The 26523-nt window shown below is 43.5% G+C and overlaps 1 protein-coding gene and 1 long non-coding RNA gene across 7 annotated transcripts in view; one reads left to right on the plus strand and one right to left on the minus strand.

The window, feature by feature from the left end:
• Positions 1-8840: 8840 nt before the first annotated feature.
• Positions 8841-16391, minus strand: LOC140592280 (uncharacterized). The gene is made up of 2 exons (XR_011992621.1): positions 16207-16391; positions 8841-10633 (listed from the first exon to the last, which is right to left on the minus strand). It is a non-coding gene; the product is annotated as an uncharacterized lncRNA (long non-coding RNA).
• A 7870-nt stretch (positions 16392-24261) lies between these two features.
• Positions 24262-26523, plus strand: part of rnf17 (ring finger protein 17) — a 29972-nt gene continuing 27710 nt past the window's right edge. For 2 of the 6 annotated variants that reach the window (XM_072715385.1, XM_072715387.1), the window contains exon 1: positions 24262-24351. In XM_072715385.1, coding sequence (XP_072571486.1) covers positions 24343-24351 — 9 coding nt within the window. In that variant the 5' untranslated portion in view covers positions 24262-24342. Of the gene's footprint in view, positions 24352-25940; positions 26091-26523 lie in introns of those variants that run through there. The other 4 variants (XM_023844594.2, XM_023844598.2, XM_023844595.2 and 1 more) reach the window with 3 other exon arrangements.

The following is a 26523-nucleotide window of genomic DNA, read 5'->3' on the forward strand; positions in this document are numbered from 1 at the left end:
TTAACATGAAATTTAAGGAATAAAGCTTTAATTTGTATCCATAATTGTTATGGATCAATTGGATATTATAATTTCACTTTCACAAAGTAATACAGAGGGTTGCCCCTGATGTCTGCGTGTTTACTTTGAAAATTAAAGGTCTTGCATATTAGTGTTTTTTTGTACACTCAAGAAAATACCAAAGTAATTGTGATTACATTACATGGCTAATATTTTTAATTTACTCATGCTTTTAGCATGCGTGGTCATTTCTTAGGCTAATTAATGTGCATTTATATCAGAGCTGTTGCTGGCATAAAACTTGTTTGTTCATTAATGTGCCAAGTTCAATATGACACGTTTTTTTAAAACATTTTGTTAATATAGCATGAATGTATTTTGCAGAATTTGAGGAGCGTTACCTTTGAATTATTTGTTAGGCTTCTCTGTGATTCCTTAAATGTGTAAATGGTTTTTGTATATTTCAAAAACTTGACACTTTATTAGAAAGTAAGTAATAATGAAAAAGACCTACCATTGAAATCAGTGCTATACATTGCATGGGTACTGGTGTAAAGATACTGTATATGGTAGAAGGCTACACACAATTAAAATGGCAGTTTTATCATGTTTCACGAAGTTTAATATTTTCTGTTGTGCATAATCTAAATCATTTTTTTGGTTTTCATAATAGATTTATAAAATATTACCCAAGCTTTGGATATTGTATATACATGTTTATATACATTTGTAAGGATGCTTTTCTCATGCAATACAAAAGGTAACATTTTCATAATTTTTTAAAAACCTCAATCAATCAGATTTAATCTGGCCAAATTTTCATGTTTTCATCTACTGACACTTGTGCTGAGGAACATGGCCGCTGCATGTCTTTACTTTGCTGTCTTGTACTCATAAGAGTTCAAAGGAATGACATTTTTGGCAGTGCCTATGTGAAAGCTCAACTCTATGCAAGACTTTTCTTCATTTGTTATTCATAACTAAAAAAAGTCACATTTAAAAGAAATAACCGTGAGTAGGACAAGAGAGCAAGGGCCATTAGACTCATAAATTGACTTTTTGAAAGTCCTTATTAGCTAAATAAATTCATGGAAATGTCCTCAACCCAATTAAAAAATAACTGAAGGCCACTGTGGTGCACATAGCCAAATCATTAAATATGTATTTTTGAGTTCCGGACACAGAACCAAAAGTATGCTCATGCACATTGTCCCATCTTGTTAAGCAATAGGATTTATCCTTTGCGCTTCTGAAAACATGAATGAAAGAAATCAACTAGAAAAATTCTGGTTCTTTAAAAAAAAGGAAAAAGTGCTATCATTACTAGTAACAGCGTATCTATGCAAAGTATCATCACAATCTCAAGAACCATTTATTCACCTCTGTAACAATGCACGTTTAATGCGCAATCTACAGCTAATAAAAACTGAAGTAAAATAATGTGTGTGGTCTCTTTGTCGTTAAATACCTACCATGAAAGGTATGGAAAAACAAAGTTGATTTTTATGCTTTTTCTTATCAATTTTTCCCATGTGCAAAAGTGGGAAGATGTCACTTTGACACATCATGCCATGTACATAATCTGTACAGTCAATATTTCATTTCCTGTGATGCATGTGAGCATAAGCCTCATTTATGAGAAGGAAGCTGAGAAGTAGTATTTTTATTAAAGTTTTGTACAACGCACTAAAGAATGACATGTAGAAAAGGGTATCTAAATTACAGGTAAAATTAATGGTAACATATTGGGGAAAAGCCTTCAAATTTGAAGCTAAATCTTAGTCACTGATAAAAATGTAGATACATAGAGTCATATTAAACTGAAATTCCAATACAGGGTAACAGTAAAACAGGAATAACAAATCAGTACTTGACAACATATGAGTTTCCAATGCAAGCTATCGAATACAATTCTGACTAGTTTGGTAATTAACTGCAGGTCCATCAGTGACAAAAATGACATCATGTAAAAATATTCCTTAGTAAACAGAGTCCAAAAACATAGCAAAATATGTCCAGTGGGAACAGAAAAAGTTGGCAAAAAGCACCTGTAAAATCATAGAATGGCACAGACTGACAAACTGATGAGCTGCCCAACACCTGAAATCAAATGACATCAAATTTTAAAGTTGTAAAACTTTGTATCAAAGGGCCGTTTGCTCTGTGCTGTCTCAGAAGCTCCAGACCTCATAACAAAGAAGATGGTAGGATGATTTTAATACATTCAAATAAAGTAAACCAGTGTGAATTTTGTGAAGTTATTCAGCAGATTTCTTAAACCAGAAGTTAAATGATAAATTGCGATAAGGTAGGATGTTTTGACTGAACAGTTAATAATCCATTCTTGCACTACAAGCCCCAAAATGAATTTATTGCCATCATAACACAATACCTTATTGACAAATTTAAAATTCTATAGAATTTAATACATACCCGCATAAACATTTACATAAAGTGTTTATTCTTCAACTAACATATTGTTCCATATTGGGTTACTACTGTTGTAAATGCTGTGTAATAGGACTGGAAAAATCAAGCATTTGACACTACACTGACAGAGTAGGGCTGTCATGGTGAAATGCGGTATTACCATTTTTTGTTGTTTTTGCAAATTACTTAATTTATCCTTATTTTAGTGATACTTATACATGCTTTATTGTTAGGTATATTGTTGCTTGTTAAATATGAGTATCCTAGGACCTATATGCAGTTTCTGAAGTAAAAAAAATTAAAAAAGCAAAAAAAAATCATCGTTATTTCAAAATAATAAAAAGTCAGTTATAAAAGTATAAAAGTTCCTATCATTCATGTCATTTTCCAATCACAATGTTTTTAAAAGAAATATATTTATAATATTTCAACATGGATCTGCTCTTCTAGTTTGTTTATATATAGTCTGAAATCATTTTCTTCTGAAAAATTAACCGTAACTAGTTTATTCTGTTATTTTACGTTAGATAGCAATGGCGTAAGTCACGTTAGGACAGATTACAGCAAGTTATCATTGATTGTTATTGTATAACTGCGTACCTCATTGTGGTTTATCCCTTAAATAAGCAATTTACTCTATATAGACAACCAAATAGCAGCCAAAGTGTAATACCTGGAATTGTACCTCACAAAGTGACAAATCCCAGAATATATAAACATTAGCCATGAGGTCAGCTGGGGCAGTGAGGAGACATAGCAGCAATATGCTGCAACTCATAACTCGGATATTCCAAGTTCTTTGTCGCAAATTTCAACTGGAACACCCTCTGAAGTTGGAGTTCCGACTCATGAACTCGGAGGAATCTACACGACCCTGAGCTCAGAATTCAAAATGGCTGCACCCTTTATCATCAAAAGTTAAAGCTGTAGTTTTACACTGTTTATCAGCACTTATGTTTTATTTGTGACTCAGACATACATTGAGTACTGTCAACTGCTAACTGGATGTGTTACTATGGTGTTTTTATGCACAAAATACTACATAATGTGTTGTTATCAATTGATATTGCTAACAATGACTACCAATTATCTGGGCTAGAACTGGGGCCTTTTTCAGAAAGCAAGACTTCTTGCTTAGTGGGATAATTTGTTGGATTTAAGGTACTCTGGGCTAAATATAAGTCAACGAAGATAAAGGCTATTTAAACAGGCAAATTAAATCTAACAGGTTATCTGGCTAAGCAAGAAATCTTGCTTTTTGAAACAGGTCCCTGGTATTGCTAAATGGCTTTCCAACTTCCTGCACTGGAACACCTTTAACTCATATATAATGTCATTCCCAGTTCCGAGTTCCAACCTCTGAAGTAAATGGAACACAGCAATACTAATAAGGCATAAGGGGTATTCCACAAAGCAGAATTTCTTGCTTAGTCTGATAACTTGTTGGATTTAAGGACGTCAGGGCTAAATGTGGGTGATACTGTCAGGGTCAACACCCGTCCTCCTTCCAGCACCCTGGTGTTCGTGCGTTTGGTGGGGGGTAATGCCAGGGTCAGCACCTGTCCTCCTCAACCTTTCATGTCCCTCCCCATTTGGCCAGCAGGTGTCACTGGCCATCCTGTCCTCTCTGTTGTCAAAGTCCTTAGTGTGTTTCCCCACTTTCCTGGACTGCTGCATGGTTCTATGGGCTGAGCGTGTGCCTATAAACCCTCTAGTTGTGAGTTTGAATCCTTCCCCTTCTGTTTTTGTATTAATTAGATTTTGTTCCCTAGTGCTTCATTTGTATTAGTTTTCTTGATCCGGGTTTTCCCAGCTTGTGTTCTGTTTTGTTCCTTTCTGGTTCTTTTTAATTATCTTTATGTTCTGTTCTTAGTGTTTTATTCTCAGTTAATGTTTTCTAGTTTTTGGTATTTGTTAAGCTCTCTAGTGTCTGTGTTTAATTACAGGTCTGCAAAAAAAAAAATTTCAGCTGCATGGGATATTTTTGGTAAATTTTATGTTTTTTAGGGTGCTGAATACAAAAATGACCTCCATTTCCTTCCATCACGTACAGTTTTTTGCAACACATGAGGAGTTTACATTAAAAAAGCACAACAGCGATGAAAAAAATCAATATTTTATTACAATTTACTATGCATAATTTTTCTTATAATTGAAAAAAAGAAACAAAAAACTATTCCTTCATGACATATTTACCACTACATGTTTACTCTTTTTGTCTGTGAAACCTTTTCTTCTTCTCTTTGATGCTCCTCCGAACACGCTTTCGCTTTCCATCTTCTGTTTCCCGCCTGAGCATCCAACAGTAGTCAGCTAGCATGTTGACGTCCCATCTTCCTTGGTATCGTCTCTCGATTTCACAAACATCCTGGTGAAATCTTTCACCCTGCTCTTCACTATAGGCTCATAAGTTTTCGGGAAAACAGTCAATATGGGAGTGTAGGAAATTAACTGTTTTGCTCATCCTGCATCTTTGAGCTTCATACGCAGCCAACATGTGTTGTACAGTGGTTTTGTGGAGAGGGTCTTTAGTATCCCCCAAAAACCTGTGCACTACATCCTTAAGAATCCCACCGTACCCCCCCCCCCCCCCCCCCCCTCCTACTGACCCCCCTCAATTCCTCGCATTTTCTATTTGCATTTCTCTTGAGTTTCACTCTTAGAAATATTAAATTAATGTAAGAAATCATTATTGGATATGGTTTTTTGACTCAAGAATAGGATACCAGATTTCAGTTTAAAAAGGGAAATTTTGAATCAAACTAAAAACATGAGTTTTGCAAGATGTCCTGACGAGAATTTTTAAAAAATATTTTTCCCGGTTTCATTGAGTAAAAATCTATAAGAAACAGTCAAAAAAATCCTATGCAGTTTTTTGGTTGTAGACCTGTGTTATTATTAGTTCTACCTGTTGCCCGTTATCTTGTGCCAGCCCTTGTTGATTTTTCTCACCTGTCCTGCATTGTCTTGTTAGCCCTCTGTATTTATGTATTTAAGTACCTAATCCTGTTCTGTACCCTGGTGGAGTCATTGACTGTGTTTTCATGATTCTGTGATGTTGGTTATTTTGTTTTGCTATGTGTGTGCTTCCCTGCCTGTTCACCGTATTACCAGTTTTCTTGTAGGTCTTTTTGGTTCTTTTAGTTTATTTTGTACCCCTTTTTAGTTTTGACCCCTCGTGGTCCTTTTGTTTGTAGCGTTCCCAGTGTTTTCGATATCTGAAATAAACCCCTGTTTTCTGGAGTTACAAGTGGATCGTCACCTTTTTTCCTGCATGTACCATGCCCCGAGTTCGTGATAGATACTACAATCTGGGGTGGCGGATTCGTGTACCCAATCAGTGGAAAAAAAAACACATTTACGATTAAATAATTCAGTTTGTTAATTTTGTAATTTATTTTTAGCCTCTCCCAGTTCTGATTAATGCAGTATTTTGAAGGATTTCTGTTGTGTTACATTTATAAAGATCAGCACTTTTTCTCAGGCGGGAGTCAAGCAGTTTCTCCATGGAGGGAATAATCAATTCTCGAGCCATCGATGTCAAACAATCAGGTGTTCCGGCGTCTATTAAGGCCGCACTTACTGTAAGAAGCTCTCCCTTAAACAACCTCTTTGACTGTTTGGGACAGAGACGTAGGAAGACAAATACCTTTCTTAACATCTATATTTGGAGTTTTCGTAATATGCTAAGAGTCATCGTTATCGGGAAACGCGCCCCAGATTCTTGGAGCTTATAAGCATACTCACACTGAAGTTTTGACAGTACGTCTAAGAATTTTGACTCTCATTGTTAAAACGATGCAGATTGGTGCACTGACTAATTCAGTGGAATTATTTGCTTTTGAGACATGAGTTCATTGTTTTGGGTAAGTTGCAAGCTATTGCAGGTAAACCAAAATGTTGTGCAATATACATGAACTATTATGAGAAATGCTCTTATCGACTTGAGAATGTTAAGTATGTTGCATGAAATGTGCCAAAGCAATCGAGAAAAACTGTATTCCACTGTCTCATTTTGGTTGCAACTAGTTTGTATAGACATCTAGAATATATATATATTTACAATTAGCAGTATTGCAGTAGAGTTTTTATTATACCTGTATTTTATTTTATGCCCACTTTATTTAATTATTTAATGTTTATTTTCTTGTTTGAATTGGAGCGAAACATCAAATCAAATTCCTTGTGTCGCCTTATTTGGTCAATAAAACTGATTCTGAACAACAACAACAGCAGCATAGAAAAATGACAAGCAATAAAGACAGGTTCATTTACAAAAAAGCAGCCTGATGTATGTAACTGGAAATACGAAAACACTGTCCAAGCAACCATCAGCTTCAATCCAAAGAACTCCACAAATGCAGCCACTTCTTGTACTCATATTGTGCTCTCTGCTCCCTGATTTCTGAGTGTTGAAATGTACATTTTGTCATAAAATACACACTTGGCAATTCTGAAAATGATTTGGGTGTTTTGTCAGCAGCATTGGGTGCATTACTTTACTTTGTCCAGCAGATGTCAATGTCACAATAGGTTTCAGAAGCTTCACCTTAATAAACCTCTTTTAGAACTATCCATCCATCTTTTGAAACTGCTTGTCCTATTCAGGGTCAGAGGGGAACTATCCCAGAGGCTATGGGTGCAAGGCAGGGAACAACCCAGGATGGGGCACCAACCCACCACAAGGCACAGTTGCACACCATTCACTCACATTTATGGGAAATTTGGCAACTCCAATTAGCCTCAGCATGTTTTGGACAGTGGGGGGAAACCCCAAAACGACATGGGGAACCCAGGTCCCAGAGGTATTAGGTTATTATATAATATTAGGTATTAACCGCTGCACCACTCTTTTAGGACTATTTGGTAACAATGTATTAGTGCTTCAAAAAGCTTAATTTCAGTCATCACTCAGGTTCTTTTACACATCTTCCCACATTGTAAAATGCACACAATTTTTTCTTTACAGAACATCCACTCACAGGCAGAATAGAAGAAGTGATAGAGATTTTGCTCATTCATTTTCCTCATTCATTTATCCTACTTAAGTCATTCTGAAAACTTGGTTAATTGTTTTGCATGTGGTGGATCAGATACATGGACATTTAAAGTATTGCGTGGGAAAATACATAATCTGTTTTGTCCAACAAGATTATAACAACTGAAAATTGTGCCAAATGATGGCAATTGTACAAATCCATTTACATGTATCTACTAAAACATTTGGAAATTTGTGTGAAGCAATGAGAAATTACATTCTTGCACTTTTGTTGTTTTGCAAATGTTAATTGTCATTTCAGAAATGCTCCAAAGCAATCAAAAAAAAAAAAACTATAATATATGCTTTCCAACTGAAGCACCTTTGACCTATTTTAGAGAATTCACTGGCTGATCTAATGCTTCAAATATTCAAGTAATGGAGAAGCCGGGCTACTAGTAGACACTGGGGACCGGATGTCCTCCCAGTGGTACAGGGCCAGTGTGTCCCAGTGCATGATGACAGACCAGGTCCTGGGGCCAGTCCAGACATGTTATACCACCTCAGTGAATTGACTCAACACTACACACAGTATCTGCCAGCAATCCAACAAAATCTCTTGCACTGGCAGAGATTATACAGCCACACAGCCACCCCGATGTCCAGCAGAGCTCCCTAACAGTGCATGTCAAACGCCTGCTTCTGTCTCCAGCCCGCAGCAGTCAGCTGATGGTGGGTGAGGTGGTGGGTAACCTACAGGGACCACTTCAGGTCCCTCACATGCTCGAGATTGGTGACAAACTATGTTCCTGGTGAACTCCCTAGTGCACCAGTCCTAGCCCAGCATCAGCATGACAGGGGTGAACCTGGTCATTTCCTGTACCGCTGTCCTGCAGGCCCACGGGGTCAGTGGGAGGTGCTGATCCAAATCACACTAGTGCTTGCAGGTCAGGATTTCAAGTTGAATGGTCAGGATCTGGTCGAACCATTCTACCAGGCCATCACTCTAGGGGTACAGAGAGGTGATGCGGGTCTTATGGATGCCCATCTGCCACGAGGTGGACTGAAAGTCCCCCCCCGGTAAATGTGGAGTTCTTCCAGGACTCAAACCTACAGACACAGCGGCACTCTGCTCCGGCACTGCGTACACCTCAGGCCACTTGGTGCCTTTGCAAGCCTTGCAAACATCTCAGCAGTGAACGTGCAGCTCTATGTCCAAACCTCATCACTGCCCCTCTGAGTGACTCTGGGACCAGCAGTTGCCCATGCCAGTGCCAGTGCTGATACAGCAACCAGCCGTGGAGGGCCAGGCTGTCCCACTGGAAGCAGCACGCTCTCGTGGCTGGGCCAAGGGACCTCAGCTCTAACCTGTTGGTGCACGCCATCTCCACCGGGTCCGTGGATGAGAAGAGATTCACAGCTGACACGGGGAGAAGTTGCAAATCACCGGTTTATTCTCTTGACTGATTATAATCAGGGAGCAGCCGTCTGACATACATTCAGCATGTACAGGAGGAGGCTCTGCCATATGTATCAGCTGTATCCCTTTTAAAGCCCTTTGGGCATCTCCCCCCCCCTTTCTCGGTACCTTCCGTCTACTGTACGTGACAACCACATGTTTGACACTTGCCCTCATTAGCCGGCTCATAGTTGTCCTTCTGGAAGGCTAAAAGATAAGTAGGGGCCGCTGATATTCTCTGTCGCCCCCCCTATCTGTTCCGATTAGGTAGCCTTGCCTTGCCGGCACGCCAGTCAGTTCTCGTTTTGATTAGTTACAGCCTTATAGAATCATTCCCTTTATTTCTCAGTGGGCTAAGCCGTGTGCCTGTAATCACAAGGTCGCCGGTTCAAGCCCAGCCTCAGCACGTCTGCGGGTCCTTGAGCAAGACCCTCAATCCCCAGCTCCCTGGGCGCCGCTACGGGTGGCTGCCCTTCGCGGACAGCTTGCTCTACAAAGAGCAAGTTGAGGGAGGCGTAAAAACAATTTCCCCATGGGGATCAATAAAGTACCTATTATTATTATTATTATTTCCCCTTATAAAATTATTCCCTCAATTTCCCCCTTTTGATCTCCGCAAGGAGATCACCCTGATTATACTGATTAGTAATATTTTCCCTTATTTATGAAATTTTGCATTCCCCCTTTTGATCTCCGCAAGGAGATCACCCTATTGGCGGGGGAGTTGTAGTTCAAAGCTGTCCAGATGACCATTGCCCATCTCCGGCCCGACAGGCAGGAGAGGCATCATCCGCGCATAGGTGCCATCCCGCTTCTCTCTCACGGTAGTGATGAGACAAACTGACAGTGCGCGCAGGCAGGGAATACAACAACACCCGCAAGTGACTAAAATCGCAGCAAAAGCAGCAAAGGATAATAAAAGCAAGCCCATTAAGCCTTTCCACTGTCCGAACACCGAGGTCAGCCAAGCATCCCATATGTTATTGATCCCGGAGTGTGCATGCATCGTTTTGGAGAGGGTCCGGAGACTCTCGAGTGCCTTGGTCACTGAGCCGTCTGGTGCTGTGTTATTGGGAATGTAAGTACAGCATACTTCCCCAAACATAGCGCACACTCCCCCCTTTAGGACTCCAAAGAGTTCCACACACAATCCTGTCCATCCAGCCTAGGAAGGAGGGCAAAAACCCTGAGCTTCAGGGAAATTCCACTCCCAGCCCGCCACAGGCGCGGCCCCCCTTCGGGGTCCATGGCTGGCATGGCTCACAAACCACTAACCATTAACACTTTAAGCATTTTAAGCATCACACATAACACACTTGTTTCCCCCAACATTCCCCTTTTTATCTTGTTCTTCATCCTGGTCCTAGTGTTGTCTGGCAGTGGATGAGGTGTTTTTGTTCTTTCTGGTCGTTGGAGCAGGGGTGGACTACCCTGCTCTGGTTGCTCAGGTCAGGGGATTATTCTGCCCCTTCTGTTGAGACCTGAGTTGCGTCTAGTTCAGCCGAACTGACGCTCTCGGTTCCTTCCCTCAGGGCATCCTGAATCTCTGCTGTGGTTCTCCCTGGGTCCTCCGCAGCCGCGCACTGGCTCCAGTGAAACCACGTGTCGCCTTTGCCTTTCAGACGAACCGCGTGTGACGTCCTCTCAGTGACCTGGAAGGGGCCCGTCCACCTGGGCTCTGACCACTTCCGTTTGATGACTTTCAGGAGGACCCACTCCGCCGTGTGTGGTTTGGCTGGCTGGTTCTCTGGTCTCGCCTCCTGGATCTGTTTAGAGAAATCTGCAACGAGACCTTGCAAACAATCATAATATGCCCTCGGATTTTGCTCCCCCTTCTTGTCGGGGGTCCAGGGTAACCCTCTCTGGGGTCATGGGAACTGCCTGCCTGTCTGGAGCTCAAAGGGGGTGAACCCGGTCCCCCTGTTTATGGAACACCTCACTGATATCATTGCCAGTGGTAAAGTGTCAACCCAATTCATTTTGGTCTGTGCGCAGATTTTTGCCAATTTTTGATTTATTGTTTGGTTCATTCGCTCCACTTTTCCCTGGGACTGCGGATGATACACAGTTCCAAACGCATGTCTCAATCCCAACGCTTTCTCCACCGTCCGGAGGTCCTCGTTCTTAAAGTGGGACCCATTGTCTGACCGAATCCTGTTGGGAAACCCGTGTCGTGGTATATCCTGATTAATCAGAAACTTTATCACGGATACCCCATCCTCCTTCTTTGTGGGCCATGCTTCTGGCCACCCTGAGAATGCGTCCACACACATCAACACATATCTGAACCCTCTCACTGGAATCACCATGTCTGTATAATCTATAATGATTTCTTCCCCTAACCTGGTACACATTGGAAACTGCCCTTTCTCAGGCTTGACTGTGGGTCGCGAGTTATACAAGGTACAGGTAGCACAACTCTGTACATATCCCCCCACCATCTCTTTCATAAATGGATGCCACCGGCTTGTCAGATTCTCTAACATTTGTCTCACTCCTGCATGACCCACCCCGTGGGCTTCTGCCAAGATTGTCTGGCGAAGGCCTGGGGGAAGGGCTGGCTTCCCTTCCTTACTCTACCACAGCCCCTCCTTCTGCTAGTTTCAGGGCCTCGATAACTGCTATCACCTCGGCTCTCTGGGCTGACTGGGCTCCCCCCAGTCTGTCTGTCTTCAAGGTTACATAATCCTGGCCTTGTCTGGCCACCACTGCATACCCTGCCTGCAAACCTCCTGTGTCTGTTCTAAAACAACACCCATCTATGAACCAATCCTCTGTTTTCTCTATTTTTCCTGCCCCTAAGTCTGGTCTGACTTTCTCCTTCTTCTGAACTCGGTACTCACACTCGTGTGGTTCTCCCCCACTCATGTGGTCTGCCATGTTGATCCCTTCATGAGAAAAATTCAGATTAGGTGCCTCTAGTATTTTACTAAGTCTCTGTTGCCTGAGTGACGTCATGGTAAACGTCTGTGAATTCACATAAGCCACCACACTGTGCGAGGTCAGAATGTGCAGCGGATGTCCCATCACTATGTGTGCTGTTTTCTGAATAATTTTGGCCACTCCCGCCACGTGCCTTGTGCATGCGGGGTGTCTTTTTTCTGTAGTATCGAGTTTTACGCTGACGTACATCAGCACTCTCCTCTCCCCCCCTTTTTTCTGAAACAGGATGCCGTTGACGACCTCTCCTGTTTCAGAAACATCCAAGTGAAACAGGAGAGAGTAATCTGGGAGGGCTAGGTCCGCGGCCTGTGCTAGCCTCTGCTTTAAGGTGATAAACGCCTCCTCAGATGCTTGGTCCCAGTTAAGGGGCGCCCTGAGGTTACGTAGGCCGTGTTCTCGGACAAGCGCCCTCGGGGGCTGTGTAAGCCCCGTGTAATCTGGAATGTAGGTGCGACTGTAACCTGTGAGCCCTAGGAAAGATAACATGTCTTTTACCGTGATGGGCTTTGGGTAATGCAAGATAGCCGACCGATGAGCTGGGGAGAGGCCTGTTCCTGCCCCCGACAACACTCGTCCTAGGAAGGTCACTGCTGTCCTAGCAATCTGCAATTTGTCTTTACTGACCTTAAAGCCTTTTTCTGACAGAAGGCGCAGCACTGACTGGGTGGCCTGTAGGGCCGCCTCCGCTGTTGGGGCCGCGATCAAAAGATCGTCCACGTATTGGACGAGGGTGACACCGTCCGGGAGAGGACACCCCTGCAAAGCCTGCTTCAGGACCTGGTTAAAGATACCTGGAGAAAGGGCAAACCCTTGAGGCAGGCGGGTGTACCGCAGCTGGCAGCCCCTGTAAGTGAATGAGAATATGTCCCTACACTCCTCTGCTAGGGGCAAACAGAAAAAAGCATTTGCTAGATCAATGCATGTGAACCATTTTTGTTGCGGGGTCAGATTAGTTAGGGCAACATATGGGTTTGGTATTGGAACAGTAGGGGTCAGCAGGAGGTTGTTTATGGCGCGTAAGTCGTGGGCCATCCGATATTTGCCTGTGCCGGGTTTTGCCACTGGGAGGATGGGGGTGTTCCACTGAGACGTGGAGGGCTCTAACACCCCGGCACGCAAGAGGCCCTCTATAGTCTCAGCTATCCCTTCCTCAGCCGCCGGCTTGTGCAGGTACTGTCTGAGCCAGAGGGGACCCTCCCCTGATTGAAGTTGGAACTGCACTGGCGTGCAGGATATTAGACCTACATCTGTGGGGCTGGTGGACCACAGCGAGTCTGGCAGAGACGCCAGAAGGGCCGCCGCCTTTGGGTGGTCCATCGTTCCACACCCGTGATCTCTAGCTATCTGCTCATGTTGCAGGAGGGCTGTGTCCTGTGTTGTGACCTGTATGCGATAGGTACTGCAGGAGGGCGAGAAGGAGACCTGTGGGATCTGGGTCTGTACCCAGTCCTCAGTTTCTCTGGCCCGTTTCACCATCGGGCCCAAATCCTTGGCCTGGTGTTTAGGATGGAGGGCCAGAGAGACATGTGGGACAGCTTCCTGTCCCATCATGTACCAGGGCAGCTGTTCTGGGGTAAGCAGTGTGGCTGAGGCTGCCCCTTCGGGACCCACATATAAGTTCTCAGTGGCAACTTGCCACTGCCGGCCTCCTAGTTGCTCAACAAACAGTTTCTCATACCAATCAGTACTATCCCTGTCGTAGGAAAGGGTCACGTGAGGAGGGTCAGCTGGGAGCACATAGGGCTCTAGGAGCGAGATCCAGGGCCGCCACACCGAGTAGGCCGCCAGGATGCCGGTCAGGCTGGGTTCCAGTAGGCCCCAATAGATGTCTGCTAGGGCCTGACTCTGGACCGGCTGTACCAGCCACTGTCCCGAGCCCGTAGTCCGGGCGTCGCACCGCAGGCGAGTGCCCTCCGGCAGGGTGACCGCCAGTCCGTCTGCACTACACAGGATCGAGGCCCCCAGCTTCACCAGCACCAGGAGGTTCACTGGAACGGAAGAAGACACCACGAACGGGTGGAGAAAGGTCTGTTTTCCCACCGCAACCTTCACCGGTTTAGTCACTGGCAGTCTCTGTTCTTCCCCCGAGAAGCCCACAACGGTCACTGTTGAGGTAGACAGATGATGTTGTTGTGGAACCAGGTTAAGAGTGCAATATGTGGCTCCTGTGTCTACCAGAAATGGCAGTTCTTTGTCCATGACCATAAGGGACAGCATAGGGTCTGCCTCCCCTGCGTCCCGGGCCGCTCGCGGGAACCATCACGGTGAGGAGGGGTACCAGTCCCACTCCCCTGCCTCCACTGCCGGATATTGTCCTGCCATGGGAGCCGCTTGGGGGTTGGGGGCCATCATCTGGTTCCCAAGAGGGCCTCCCCTGCCGTGGACATTGGCTGGGACCGCTGCTGGGCAAGTCCTGGCCCAGTGTCCTTCCATCCCGCACCTGAAACAGACACCTGACGGCGGTCCCCTTTGCGGAGCACCCCTTCCCCAGCCCCGGCCCCTGTATCCCCGGCGCCAACCGCCTCGGCCCCTTCCCCATTGCTGGCCCCACCCTCCCTGTTGGGAGGTGGGTGGCCCGTTCCAAGGGCCAGGCAGGTATATGGGTGGTCCCTCTGGGGAAACCCCTGCCACCCTCTGCTTTCCCTGCAATTTCCTTTTGTTTTCATTAGCCTTTCGCCTCGCTTCGCCCACCTGCAGCTTCAACGACTGGGTCTGCAGTTCCTTGAGGTTGTCTGAGACTTCCTGAATCGCATACGTGTGAACATGGAGGGTTCCTCCTGTGACATTAATCATGGGGGACCCATGGGCCGGGGGCGCTGTTGAGAACGCCCTCTGACCTGTATATGCCGGGGGAGAGTCCTCACAATCTATCTGTGTTTCTTTTGCAGGAGGGAGCGACTTATACTCCTCCTTTTCCTCACTGTGGAGGTGGTTTGTCTCCTGCCAAAATAGGGCTAACCTCGCCCACTCCCTCCTTTCCTTCTCATGCATATCTCCCTCTTTTCTCAACTTCCCCATCTGCATCAGATTAGCGCTCTCTCTCTTACGTGCTGCTTCATCCCTCAGCCTAGCATGCTCTCTCTCCTTTTTCCACAATAGCTCTCCCAATGAGCACCTGTCTCCTATCTGTTGTTCAGCACCCCGGACCACTGCACACATACGCCCCCAGGCGTCAGCTACCTCCTTATCCTTATCTTCTTCACCACTACCACCTTCTATGGCTTCCTTCACCACCTGGATCTGCTTTACTAGTGGCTTCCACACTGCATTTTCCGGGGGCGCCCATCCCCCGTCATCTAGCTCCCGATCAAACTCGCGGTCCATTTTTAGTCTGTCCTGACTGTTTTAATCCCTTGTCTAGCAGCCCTTCTGCCTCCGGATGTGGGTTCAGCCACCCACACTTAGTACAGTACACCTCCTTATCTTAGTCGAATGTCCTACCAACAAACACCACTAATACATAAATCAACAACTTCTAAAATAATAAGACTATATTCAGTGCAGCTTACTGTTGTGTGTCCCCTGAACAGGGCATGCCCCACAAGCTCAATCCCAGTGAAACAGGCCCGCTCCCAGCCGAAACCCCCCCGATCTCCAGCAATGTCAACTTGGAAGGGGGTGTTCTGTACGCACAACTGAGACAACCCAGGTGGGAGTCAGCTTATCGACCGCACTACCGGTGTTCTGACTCGACCAAGGCCGGCAAAATAGCCTTCAGGCGTCACCCACCCTCCCGAGAGTCCAAGCTAGGGGTGTTCTTAGAACTCACCCTAGGCGAGGTCCTGCTCGGCAGTTGTAATGAACACCCGAGGTACCTGCTGGCCCTGCCCGTACTGAGTCAGCGGGTGCGGCCGGGCTGGCACGCTTTTGGGCGTCCAATTGCTGAGAACTCCCCTTCGGTTCTGACAAACTGTAAGACCGCAAGCAGTGACAGCAGAGCCACGGGCAAGTTCAACCAACACAGAGCGAGCGGCGAGCACCCTGAACAGGAAGAACCCACAACCCTGCTCACACACAGCTCAGCACAACAACACACAAATAGCTTTGAGACTCCTCGTCTCGAGACTCCAACCTGGTACTTTTAGGTTTTTAACCCAGGGACTCCAACCCAGGATTTTGGGATTTTAACCCAGGGACTCCAACCCAGGATTTGAGGGCTCTATACCTTAGGACTCCAACCTGTTTTAGAGAGGGGGACCTTATTCCCTCTACCAATTTAGCGTTCGGGGGTCCTGAATTCCCCGGGCCTCTAACCCAGCTTTTCTACAACTCGTCAGCAAGTAGTGCGGTTGCCACACCAAGGTCAATGCGGGGGTCCCGTACCCTCTGCTCCTTAAGGTCCTACTTCTCTACGCACGATACCTGGACACAATTCATACACAATCCATAGACATACCCAATATACTGTATAAACACAGTGCGTGCAACCTCTCCTCCGTCTTAATTTACCGACGGGCCCCTGGACACTTCAAACTGCTCAATTTGACATATCCAATGTGCAGATTTTGATATAACAGGCTCTGCTTACCTCTTCTAGTCGGCGCCTCGCAGTTCTCTGTGTCCAAGTAGGCCGCGTCAACACTTAGCCGAATCTTGCGAATCTCCTGGAGATTCCGGACGAGCCCCCAAATTGTTGGAGCACGCCATCTCCACCGGGTCCGTGGATGAGAAGAGATTCACAGCTGACACGGGGAGAAGTTGCAAATCACCGGTTTATTCTCTTGACTGATTATAATCAGGGAGCGGCCATCTGACATACATTCAGCATGTACAGGAGGAGGCTCTGCCATATGTATCAGCTGTATCCCTTTTAAAGCCCTTTGGGCATCTCCCCCCCCCCTTTCTCGGTACCTTCCGTCTACGTGACCACCACATGTTTGACACTTGCCCTCGTTAGCCGGCTCGTAGTTGTCCTTCTGGAAGGCTAAAAGATAAGTAGGGGCCGCTGATATTCTCTGTCGCCCCCCCTATCTGTTCCGATTAGGTAGCCTTGCCTTGCCGGCGCGCCAGTCAGTTCTCGTTTTGATTAGTTACAGCCTTATAGAATCATTCCCTTTATTTCCCCTTATAAAATTATTCCCTCAAACCATTATGGCTTCCTGCCCCGTGGAGCCAGCCTAGCAAATGGCCCAAGGTGGGGTCCATAGTCTGAACTTGCTTGAGCTCCTGGAGGTTGAAGACTGGAAGTTCCATGGGCCTTAGGGGTGCGGAAGCCTGGTCCAGTGTTGAGCCCCTCACCTCTTCTGGTTCTGCTCCCTGCTCCACTGCCTCTGGAACTTGGTTGGCCAGGAGCTCCCACCATGTCACACAGTAGTTCCTTTTGGATCTACTAAGACAGCGGCTGAAGTAGGCAAGATCTCACTCCCCATCCGGATACAGCTGGGATAGGACTGCCCTGATGCTGGTTTTACTGGCGTCCGTGTCCACAATATATCATAGTTATCAATTTGCCTATTATAAGACCTGTTATAGAAGAGTAATTTCTTTGGTTAAACTAATTCAGAGACCACCACCACCACCCCCACCCCCCCACGCATTCCTGAAGGACTCATAAATAAGCCATTTTGGCACCTTTCTGTTACATTCATCCATTCCTTACGTTGAATGAATGTGTGTTGTTAAACACGGATATCAAGTCATGGTAATAATCCCAAATTAACCACAAATTGTAATTTACAAATGTTTAATTGAGACTGTTACTCTAGGAAACTAATAACCACTTATAAACTGACCTAGGATTGGGATGTGCTGTTCATAATTTGGAACAGAACTTCTGTAAATCTTATCTAAAAGTGGCAATATTTGGTGATGAGCAACGTAACCATGCGTACTATGTACCAGTGTGAATAACATGTACAATGTAATTTAAATTAATTAATGCAGGTGGTATGATGTGTAATCCTCCAGGTTGCAATGTCATGTTTGGTATCAATTGATGGAAAAATTCTCTTAAATTCATTGATTATCACAAAATCGCACATATCTAAAGTTAAATACTTTTAATTAAAGTCTCTTTAAAATTGCCTCAATACAATCATAAATCCCTATAGAACGGCTACAGACACCCCTCAACCAGCCCGGCAATCGAATGTTGAAGATCGTTGGTCCGAGTGTCGAATTCCCAATGATCAATATTCAGGGTTCTTAGACTTTAAAATCACACACCTCAGAGGAGCCAAACCAAAAGAATGAAGACACCTGTGTGGAAAACAGCTGCACAAAAGGGGGAGAAAATGTTGCAAACTAAGAAAAAGCCGCCAGACGGTGGGCAGGAAGGTTAGTTAAGAATATAGGTGGGGGGAGATGGAAAGCCCCAAATTATAATGAACGTGGGCACTGTAGAAGGCCTACCCTGTGCTGTCTGTACTTAAATGCTAGGAGTATTAGATTATAATTAATGATTTAGAGGATTTTATTTCATCAGAGTCTTAAGATATTATATGAATAACAGAAACATAGTTGAGTGACAATGATGGAGAATAATATAATATGGAAGGTTACATGTTGTTCCATAGGGACCGGATAGGCAAGAAGGGAGGTGGTGTTGCAGTATATGTAAAAGAAAGCTTGCAGTCAAGGGAACTCACTGATAAATATAAAAGTACAGAAACTATATGAGTAAAACTATGCTAAAAACTCAAATGACCTAATTGTTGGTGTTTGTTATTGAGCACCTAATGTAGTTGCAGTGTTATACAACAATATCAGGATTATGAGTAATAAAAATTATGTGGTAGTTATCGGTGATTTTAATTTACTTGGGATACAGTGGGACAGTCTGTGGCTCTACCGTAATTGTCAGGGTCAGCACCCGTCGGCCCAAATTTTTCGTGTCTCCTCCACATTTGACCAGCAGGTGTCCTTAGTGTGTTTTCCCGGATCAGTGGACTACTTGGTTTCCCTAGTCATGCTCCCTGGTTGTGTTTGGTTATGGTTTCTATAGTTTGTTAATCTGTGTTTTTTTCTGTTTTTTTTGGGTCCAAAACTCACTAGAACTCGAATTTCTTGAAAATCGAACAAACCTAGAACTCGATCTGAATATCAGAAGTTGAACCGTGAACGCTGACCTAATATAAATTGTACGCGCCAGGAAATGAGTCATACTACAATGCAATTCTTACTTGAATGCCTTCTTCACAGACTGGGCGATTAACCAAATAAAGCAGCGCAACATTACAGTAACTAACAATAAATAAACCACTAACTTACGTGTACTATTAGAGCATTTATATAATTTATTTAAACTTTATTTTACCAGGTAAATTAACTGAAAACCAGTTCTCACTGCTTTACTGTACCAGATATTCGGCAGAAATAGCAGATTACACATCGGAACTGCCTGGGATACAAACGTCATGCGTGTAACTAACCTCTTCAGCCAATTAGGGCAAAGGTGTGTCGTCACTGACGGAGGCGGTTCCCGTTTGTGCAGCCGGGTGAGAGGTCGCAATGCATCCAACCATAATGCATTGCGTCAGGATCAGAATGCATTGCTTTAAGCCAGCGCTGTAAACAAGTCGAACGCACCCAATGACTGGACTGGGAAAACAAACTGAAACGCGACATAATACAGAGGACTAATGACAACAACCAGAAACAGCTGATCACATGGGGATCCCACACAAGGTTAACGATGGGGCGTGGCACACGGAAGGAGCGGACGATCGGGGCAGGACAGGGGTAATGTTGGGATAAGATCTTTATCGTTTTGGAAGCCATTAAGAAAAAAATGCTGTTCTTGTTTTATCCTGTTCATTTTGTATTTAAATGCTAAAAAAAACCCACATATTTAGGTGTAATTTTGGGGGGCCGGGAACCAATTAATTGGTTTTCCATTATTTCTTATGGGAAAAATTCGATCAGAACTCGAACTTTTTAGGATTCGATCCGGAGTCCGGAACGGATTAAGATCGAGAACCGAGGTACCACTGTATTAGGAAGGCTAACTTTAATGGCATGAGGTTGAAACTCTATGGAGTTAAATAAAACTCTTGAAGAGGCATGGGAATTGCCATTATTCCAAGCGCAAGAGGACTTCATGCCTGTTTCCAGCAAAAATAAATCTAGGAAACCGCAACCAAGGTGGTTTGCTATGGAAATTAAGAATAAAGTCAGGAGGAAAAGGGCTCTGTTCTACAAATCAAAAATAAATAATGATGTCAGAATATAACAGGAGTATGTACAGTATACAGGTTGAGTTAAAAAATATTATTAGACTCCTAAGAGGAATGTCAAAAAGAAAATTTGAGCCCCTTATTGGTGCAGGGGTTTGATCCTCGTCTCTGGTACCAAAGGTCATGGATTCAAATCCTAAGTATGTTCATTTAAAAATTGAATATTTGGGGAGGCATGGTGGTGCAGTGGTTGTTGCCTCACACCTCTGGGACCTTGGTTCTAGTCTCTGTCTGGGTTATATGTCTTTAATTGCCCCTCAGGGACAAATAAAGTTATTAGAATTGAATTGCATTGCATTGGAGGCAAACGATGACATTAAAAGTTGCTTCCAATATTGTAACTACAAAAGAGCTCTAAAAGGTCACTAATCTGCAGGATGGTACGGGTCTTAATTGAAAATGAAATTGATATAGTTAATGAGTTTAATGATTGTTTAGCACAGGTATTCACTGTAGAGGACGAGTAACATATCTACTCTTATTACTAATCAAGCTTCATCCATGACTAATATACACTATATTGCCAAAAGTATTGGGAGACCCCTCCAAATCATTGAATTCAGGTGTTCCAATCACTTCCATAGCCACATGTGTATAAAATCAAGCACCTAGGCATAAAGGCTGCTTCTACAATCATTTGTGAAAGAATGGGTTGCTCGCAGGAGCTCAGTAAATTCAAGTGTGGTACCGTGAAAGGATGGCACTTATGCAAGTCCATTCGTGAAATTTCCTCGCTACTAAATATTCCATGGTCAACTGTTGTATTATAGAGTTGTATTATAGACTGGTGTTAGTGGTGTTCTCTAGAGTGACAAGTCATGCTTCTCTGTCTGGCAATCCGATGGACAAGTCTGGGTTTGGTGGTTGCCAGGAGAACGGTACTTGCCTGACTGCATTGTGCCAAGTGTAAAGTTAGGCGGGGGGGAGGGGATTATTGTATGGGGTTTTTTTTCAGTGGTTGGGCTTGGACCCTTAGTTCCAGTGAAAGGAACTCTTAATGCTGCAGCATTCAAAGCTATTTTGGACAATTACATGCTCCCAACTTTGTGGGAACAGTTTGGGGATGGCCCCTTCCTGTTCCAACATGACTGCACACCAGTGCACAAAGCAAGGTCCATAAGGACATGGATGAGTGAGTCTGGTGTGGAGGAACTTGACTGGCCTGCACAGAACACCTTTGGGATAAATTAGAGTGACTGACCTCACAAATGCTTTCATAGAAGAATGGTCAAAAATCGCCATAAACACACTCCTAAACGTTATGGACAGCCATCCCAGAAGAGTCCCAGAAGCTGTTATAGCTGCAAAGGGTGGGCCAACTCTGTATTAAAGCCTATGTATTAAGAATGGGATGCCATTAAAGTTCATGTGCGTGTAAAGGCAGGTGTCCCAATACTTTTGGCAATATAGTGTATGTAGAGTCGTGGCCAACAATTTTGAGAAGGACATAAATAATAAGGTTTTGTGATGGCAATTTGCATACTCGAGAATGCTATGGAGAGTCAGGTCAGATCAGGTTGGGGATCATGCGCTGATGCAGTGCATTGCTGCACCGACCATATAGTAGAACTACTTGGGATCCTGGGTGGCAACCCCCCAGGCAGATGCACGGTCCAGTTTCACACTCCAGAAATGGCCATCCATCTGCCGCAGACAGGTGTTACGTGGGTATCCACTCGGCCAGGTCCAGCCACTTGGGTCTTCAGCAATGGAGATCCTGCAAGCCAAATCACCCTCAGGAAAACACGCCACATGGCAATTGTGCTGTAATTGACGCTCCCTCACAATGCAGGTAATGTGCCTCATTCAGGACTCCTCTAGCTACCGCTCATTCGACACAAAGTCAAATCAGCAGTATCCAAGGATTCTCCGAAGAGACACAGTACCGAAGGAGTGCAGTCTTCAACTCAGCTCACTGGATAGCATCCATGTCTCACAGCCATACAGCAAGACAGGGAGCACTAGGATTCTAAAGACTAGGACCTTTGTCCTCTTGCAAAGATATCAGGAGCCCCACACACCCCTTTCCAGTGATCTCATAGGAAGAGTCACCAGAGATATGAATGTCGCTGCCGAGGTATGTGAATTTCTCAACAAGGTCGACATTCTCCCCGCAGAAAGACACACTACAATACTGATGGATGTGCCTAAGAAGTCATTAAATGCCTGAATTTTGGTCTTTGTCCAGGATACCTGCATCCCAGACACTCAGACTCCTAGCTCAGTCTCTCGAGAGCCCCGGTCAGAGCCTCCATTGACTCTGCTAAGATCACAGCATCATCAGCAAAGTCAAGATCAGTAAATCTTTCTTCACCAAGGGACACCCCAAACCTGCTGGATCCCACGACCCTGCGTAAACACCCAGTCCATACAAGCATTGAACAGAGCAGCAGCAAGAACACACCCCTGGGGAACCCCAGAATCAACTGAGAAGTACGCAGAGGTTCTCCTTCCACTCTGCACAGTACTCACAGTACCAGTGTACAGGCCGGCCATGGCATCCATCATCTTCGGGGGGATCCCACAAAGTCTCAGGATGTCCCACAGGGCAACTCAATCTACCAAGTCAAACGCTTTACAAAAATTGACAAAGGCTGCAAAGAACCTCTGCCAATATTCGCACTTGCTCTAGACGAGAACCCTCAGTGCCAGGACATGGTCAATGGTAGACTTCTTAGGCGTAAAACCAGACTGCTCTGGTCAATAATGTAGACAAATATAAGGTAATCCATGCAGGGAGCAGAAATATGAAGTACATATATTTTATGGATTCCACTGAAATAAAGTTAGCTGTATATGAGAAAGATCTTGGTGTGTATGTTGATGCTTCCATGTCCCACTCTCGCCAGTGTGGGGAAGCGATTATAAAGGCCAATAAGATGTTGGGTTACATCTCTAGGTGTGTGGAGTTTAAGTAAAGGGAGTTGATGCTAAGATTATACAATTCCTTGGTAAGACCCCACCTAGAATATTGTGTGCAGGTTTGGTCACCTTACCTTAAAAAGGGCATTTCTGCCTTAGAAAGGGTTCAACGTAGGGCTACAACAATGATTCCTGGTCTTAGAGGAATGTCTTATGAGGAAGGGTTAGCTAAACTGAATCTGTTCAGCCTTGAGCAAAGGAGACTAAGGGGGGACATGATCCAGGTCTATAAGATTCTAACAGGTCTCGATGCTGTGCAACGAAATTGTTACTTCAATGTTAGTTCAAATACCAGAACTCGTAGCCATAAGTGGAAATTTAAACTAGATTTAAACTTCTTTTGAGAAAGCACGTCTTCTGGTTAGTGTACTGCAAGCTAAAACCTTGGGTTCCTTTAAATCGGAACTAGATTTTAAAAACTGAGCTATGCCTGAAAGCCCTCCTCTCGTTTATAAATTTCTCATGTTCTTATCTTCTGAAGCTGACTTAACAATCGGGGAATTGGGTATTATAATTAAAAAGACCCCACTGATATTTGAATTTTATAGAACATTCTGGGAACAGATTAAAGAATTTATTTTGGAAGTATTGTACTATGAATATTATACTATGAATTGCTAGCTGCATTATATGCCAACTGGCTGAAATCATGTTTAGAAGAAACTATTTCTATTTCGCAGTCTGGGTTTATGAAAGGCAGAAATATCTCCAATAATGTGTGTCTTGTTTTACATATTTTAGATTACTCAGAACTGGTGAAAACAGAGGTTATTTTATTATTTTTAGATTTTTATAACACCTTTGACACTGTGGAACATGAGTTTATGTTTGAAGCTGTGAAGCGCTTTGGTTTTGAATATAATTTCTTAAATATTATATAGATTTTTTTCTAAGAATATAAACAGGGGTAACCTCGTACAAGGGTACTTCTCCACAATTTAAAGTTAACAGGGGCATTAGACAAGGCTGCCCTTTTTTCACCATTTCTTTTTTTATTAGTAGCTAATCTTTATGGCTACGTTCACACTGCCATGCTAAAGTGACTCAAATCGGATTTTTTGCCTTAATGTGACACAGATCTGGGGTGAGTTTCCCGAAGCGTTCTTAACGCTACGTCGTTCTTAAGTTCTGTGTTAAAAGATAGAACTAATGAACGACGTAGCGTTAAGAAGGCTTCGGGAAACTCACCCCATATCTTTTCAGGGCTGTGTGGACACGCAAATCTGATCTTTTCAAATCGGATTTGTGCCACTTTCATATGTGGTACTAAATTGGATACGTATCCGATTCGCGGCCATGCGACCTGAATGTGAACGCTCAGATCGGAATTCATGTGGCTTTTTGCTTATACGCATGCGCTGACATCAGCCTGCACCGGCAGCGCAGGAAGGTAAAAATGGAGGAGCGCTGCGAATGCGATAACAGTCAGTGGAAGGATGGAGAAGGTGGGGATTTAATTGATATTTGGGGAAATGAATCTGTTCAAGCTAAATTGGAAGGAATCTATCGTAATATAGTAGTATTTGAAATAATTGCCAAAGAAATGGCACAGCGCGGACACGAACGTGGCTACAATGCCAAAGAAAAATAAAGAGCCTGAAGTCAAAGTTTAAAGAGGCAAAAGACTCGAATCAGTGCAGCGGTCATGGCCGCACAACGTGCCAATTTTACGACCAGCTTTTTACCCGTGTAAAAACGTATCAATGTGCGCATGCGTGACGTTTCGGAGGACCGATGCGTTCACATTACAGTCAGATACAGGTGACTTGTACTTATGAATGTGAACCGTCAAGATAGACAAATCCGATCTGAGCAAAAAATCGGAATTGAACGATGTGGCTGGCAGTGTGAACGTAGCCTTAAGGTAGTCAGGCTAAGAGAGAGATTTTGACTGTAGACTTGGATATTTCCTACACATGTGGAATAAAGGTTAAACGAGTAATTCTCTGATAGAATAGTGCAAAACTTTCAGCAAAAAAATATAAAAGTTATGGAATACATTTCATTGTTGGCTCCAAAGAGTCCTAACAATAGAAGGACTTATTCCGTCTGCAAAGGATGAGGGTATATCTAGGCTGGTGTATCCCACATTGAGTCTCTTTGTTGATTCCAAGACATGTTCAACAATTGACTCTCTTCTTTTCAAATTTATATGGAAAAACAAAACAGAATATGTGAAGAGGAAGACCATACTTAGTGGTTAGTCAAAAGGAAGGTCTCGATGCATTGGACTTTACTACTGTTAATCAAATTTTCAAAATAAATCAGAATAGAATAAGTGTTGTTTATCCGAAAATAATATTCTATGGTTTTATATCACCAATCTAATGTTTGAAAAATTTGGCAGGGTAAAACTTGTACTTTCCTGTGATTTTAAATGCAACAAATTACCTATAAAGCTTGCTAATTTCCATAAGCAAGCAATGCAGGCCAGGGAAATGGCATTTAAACATTTTTTTTCTCCCCGCACTTGTATATTATGGAATAACCAATATGTGTTACACAGAAACAATACTTTATTCAAGAGAGATTGGTTTGATATAGGGATTATATTCCAGACTTATTAGAAATTAATGGTGAAATCTGTGCTGAAAATGAATCGTTAAATATTTTAGATAATAATATTTTATGGCTCTATTGTGATTTAGTTTACAATGTAACCAATCAGATGTTAGGTTTTGTATAGAGCCTCCCCACTGAGTTTGATGGGTGACCTTGACAGATAATTTAAATGGTTGCTGGTATCGTTTAAATTATAATTTGAATGACGTTTATATATAATAATTTAAATGTATATGAATGTAGACATAAAATATAAACAGTAACGTTGCTAGCCAAAACTAATCTTCGTAATTTTGTATGTACTAAGATGCATATGCAACTGGAAATCCTTCTCCAGCTTAATCACTGGGGCTTTATTTTCGTGTATGTCATTTATTGTGATATTTAGAAGCGCTTCTAACCTTTAGAGTAAAGCATCGCCAGTACGCCGTATCTTATGTACCGGAAATGATCGAGCGGCGCGAGAGCGGTTGTGGGGCGGGTTGCCGTTAATAAATTAAGCGGAAATGCGTCTTTATCTCTGTTTTGCAACTGCGAGGAACGGGACGGTATTCGGTACTTAAGACGCTCTAAGTACGCCTTTGTTATTAACTTATATATCACCAATTGAGCACGCTACGACGTATGTAATTTAACGGTTGTAAAATATAAGTATTTATAAGCAAATGCATATAATAGTTGTTTCAATTTTTTCGGCCTTACTTGTAAGATCCATGTTGTAGTTCCCCATTGAAGGCCCAGTATAGTTTATTTTTTAGAGAGATAATGTAAGTAGTTTAAATTAATGTTAATAAGGAACTTTGATACGTCCTCTGTGGCTTACTGAGAATAACAAAATGGCACTTTTATTCTTACGTTCAGTTGGCTAAATCAAATCCAAGTATTGATACATTTCGGTTTCTTGTATTAAAGGACACGACACGCACGTATTAGCCTGTATGGTTAATATCGTCATATCGAGTCTGTTTTTTGTATCTCGATATCTGACAATACATGATTATAATATGATAGTAGTAGTAAATAGTAGCTAGCAGGACGAGATGTATTTTGGATAC

The sequence above is a fragment of the Paramormyrops kingsleyae genome, chromosome 1 (genome assembly GCF_048594095.1).
Source record: "Paramormyrops kingsleyae isolate MSU_618 chromosome 1, PKINGS_0.4, whole genome shotgun sequence".
NCBI lineage: Eukaryota > Metazoa > Chordata > Actinopteri > Osteoglossiformes > Mormyridae > Paramormyrops > Paramormyrops kingsleyae.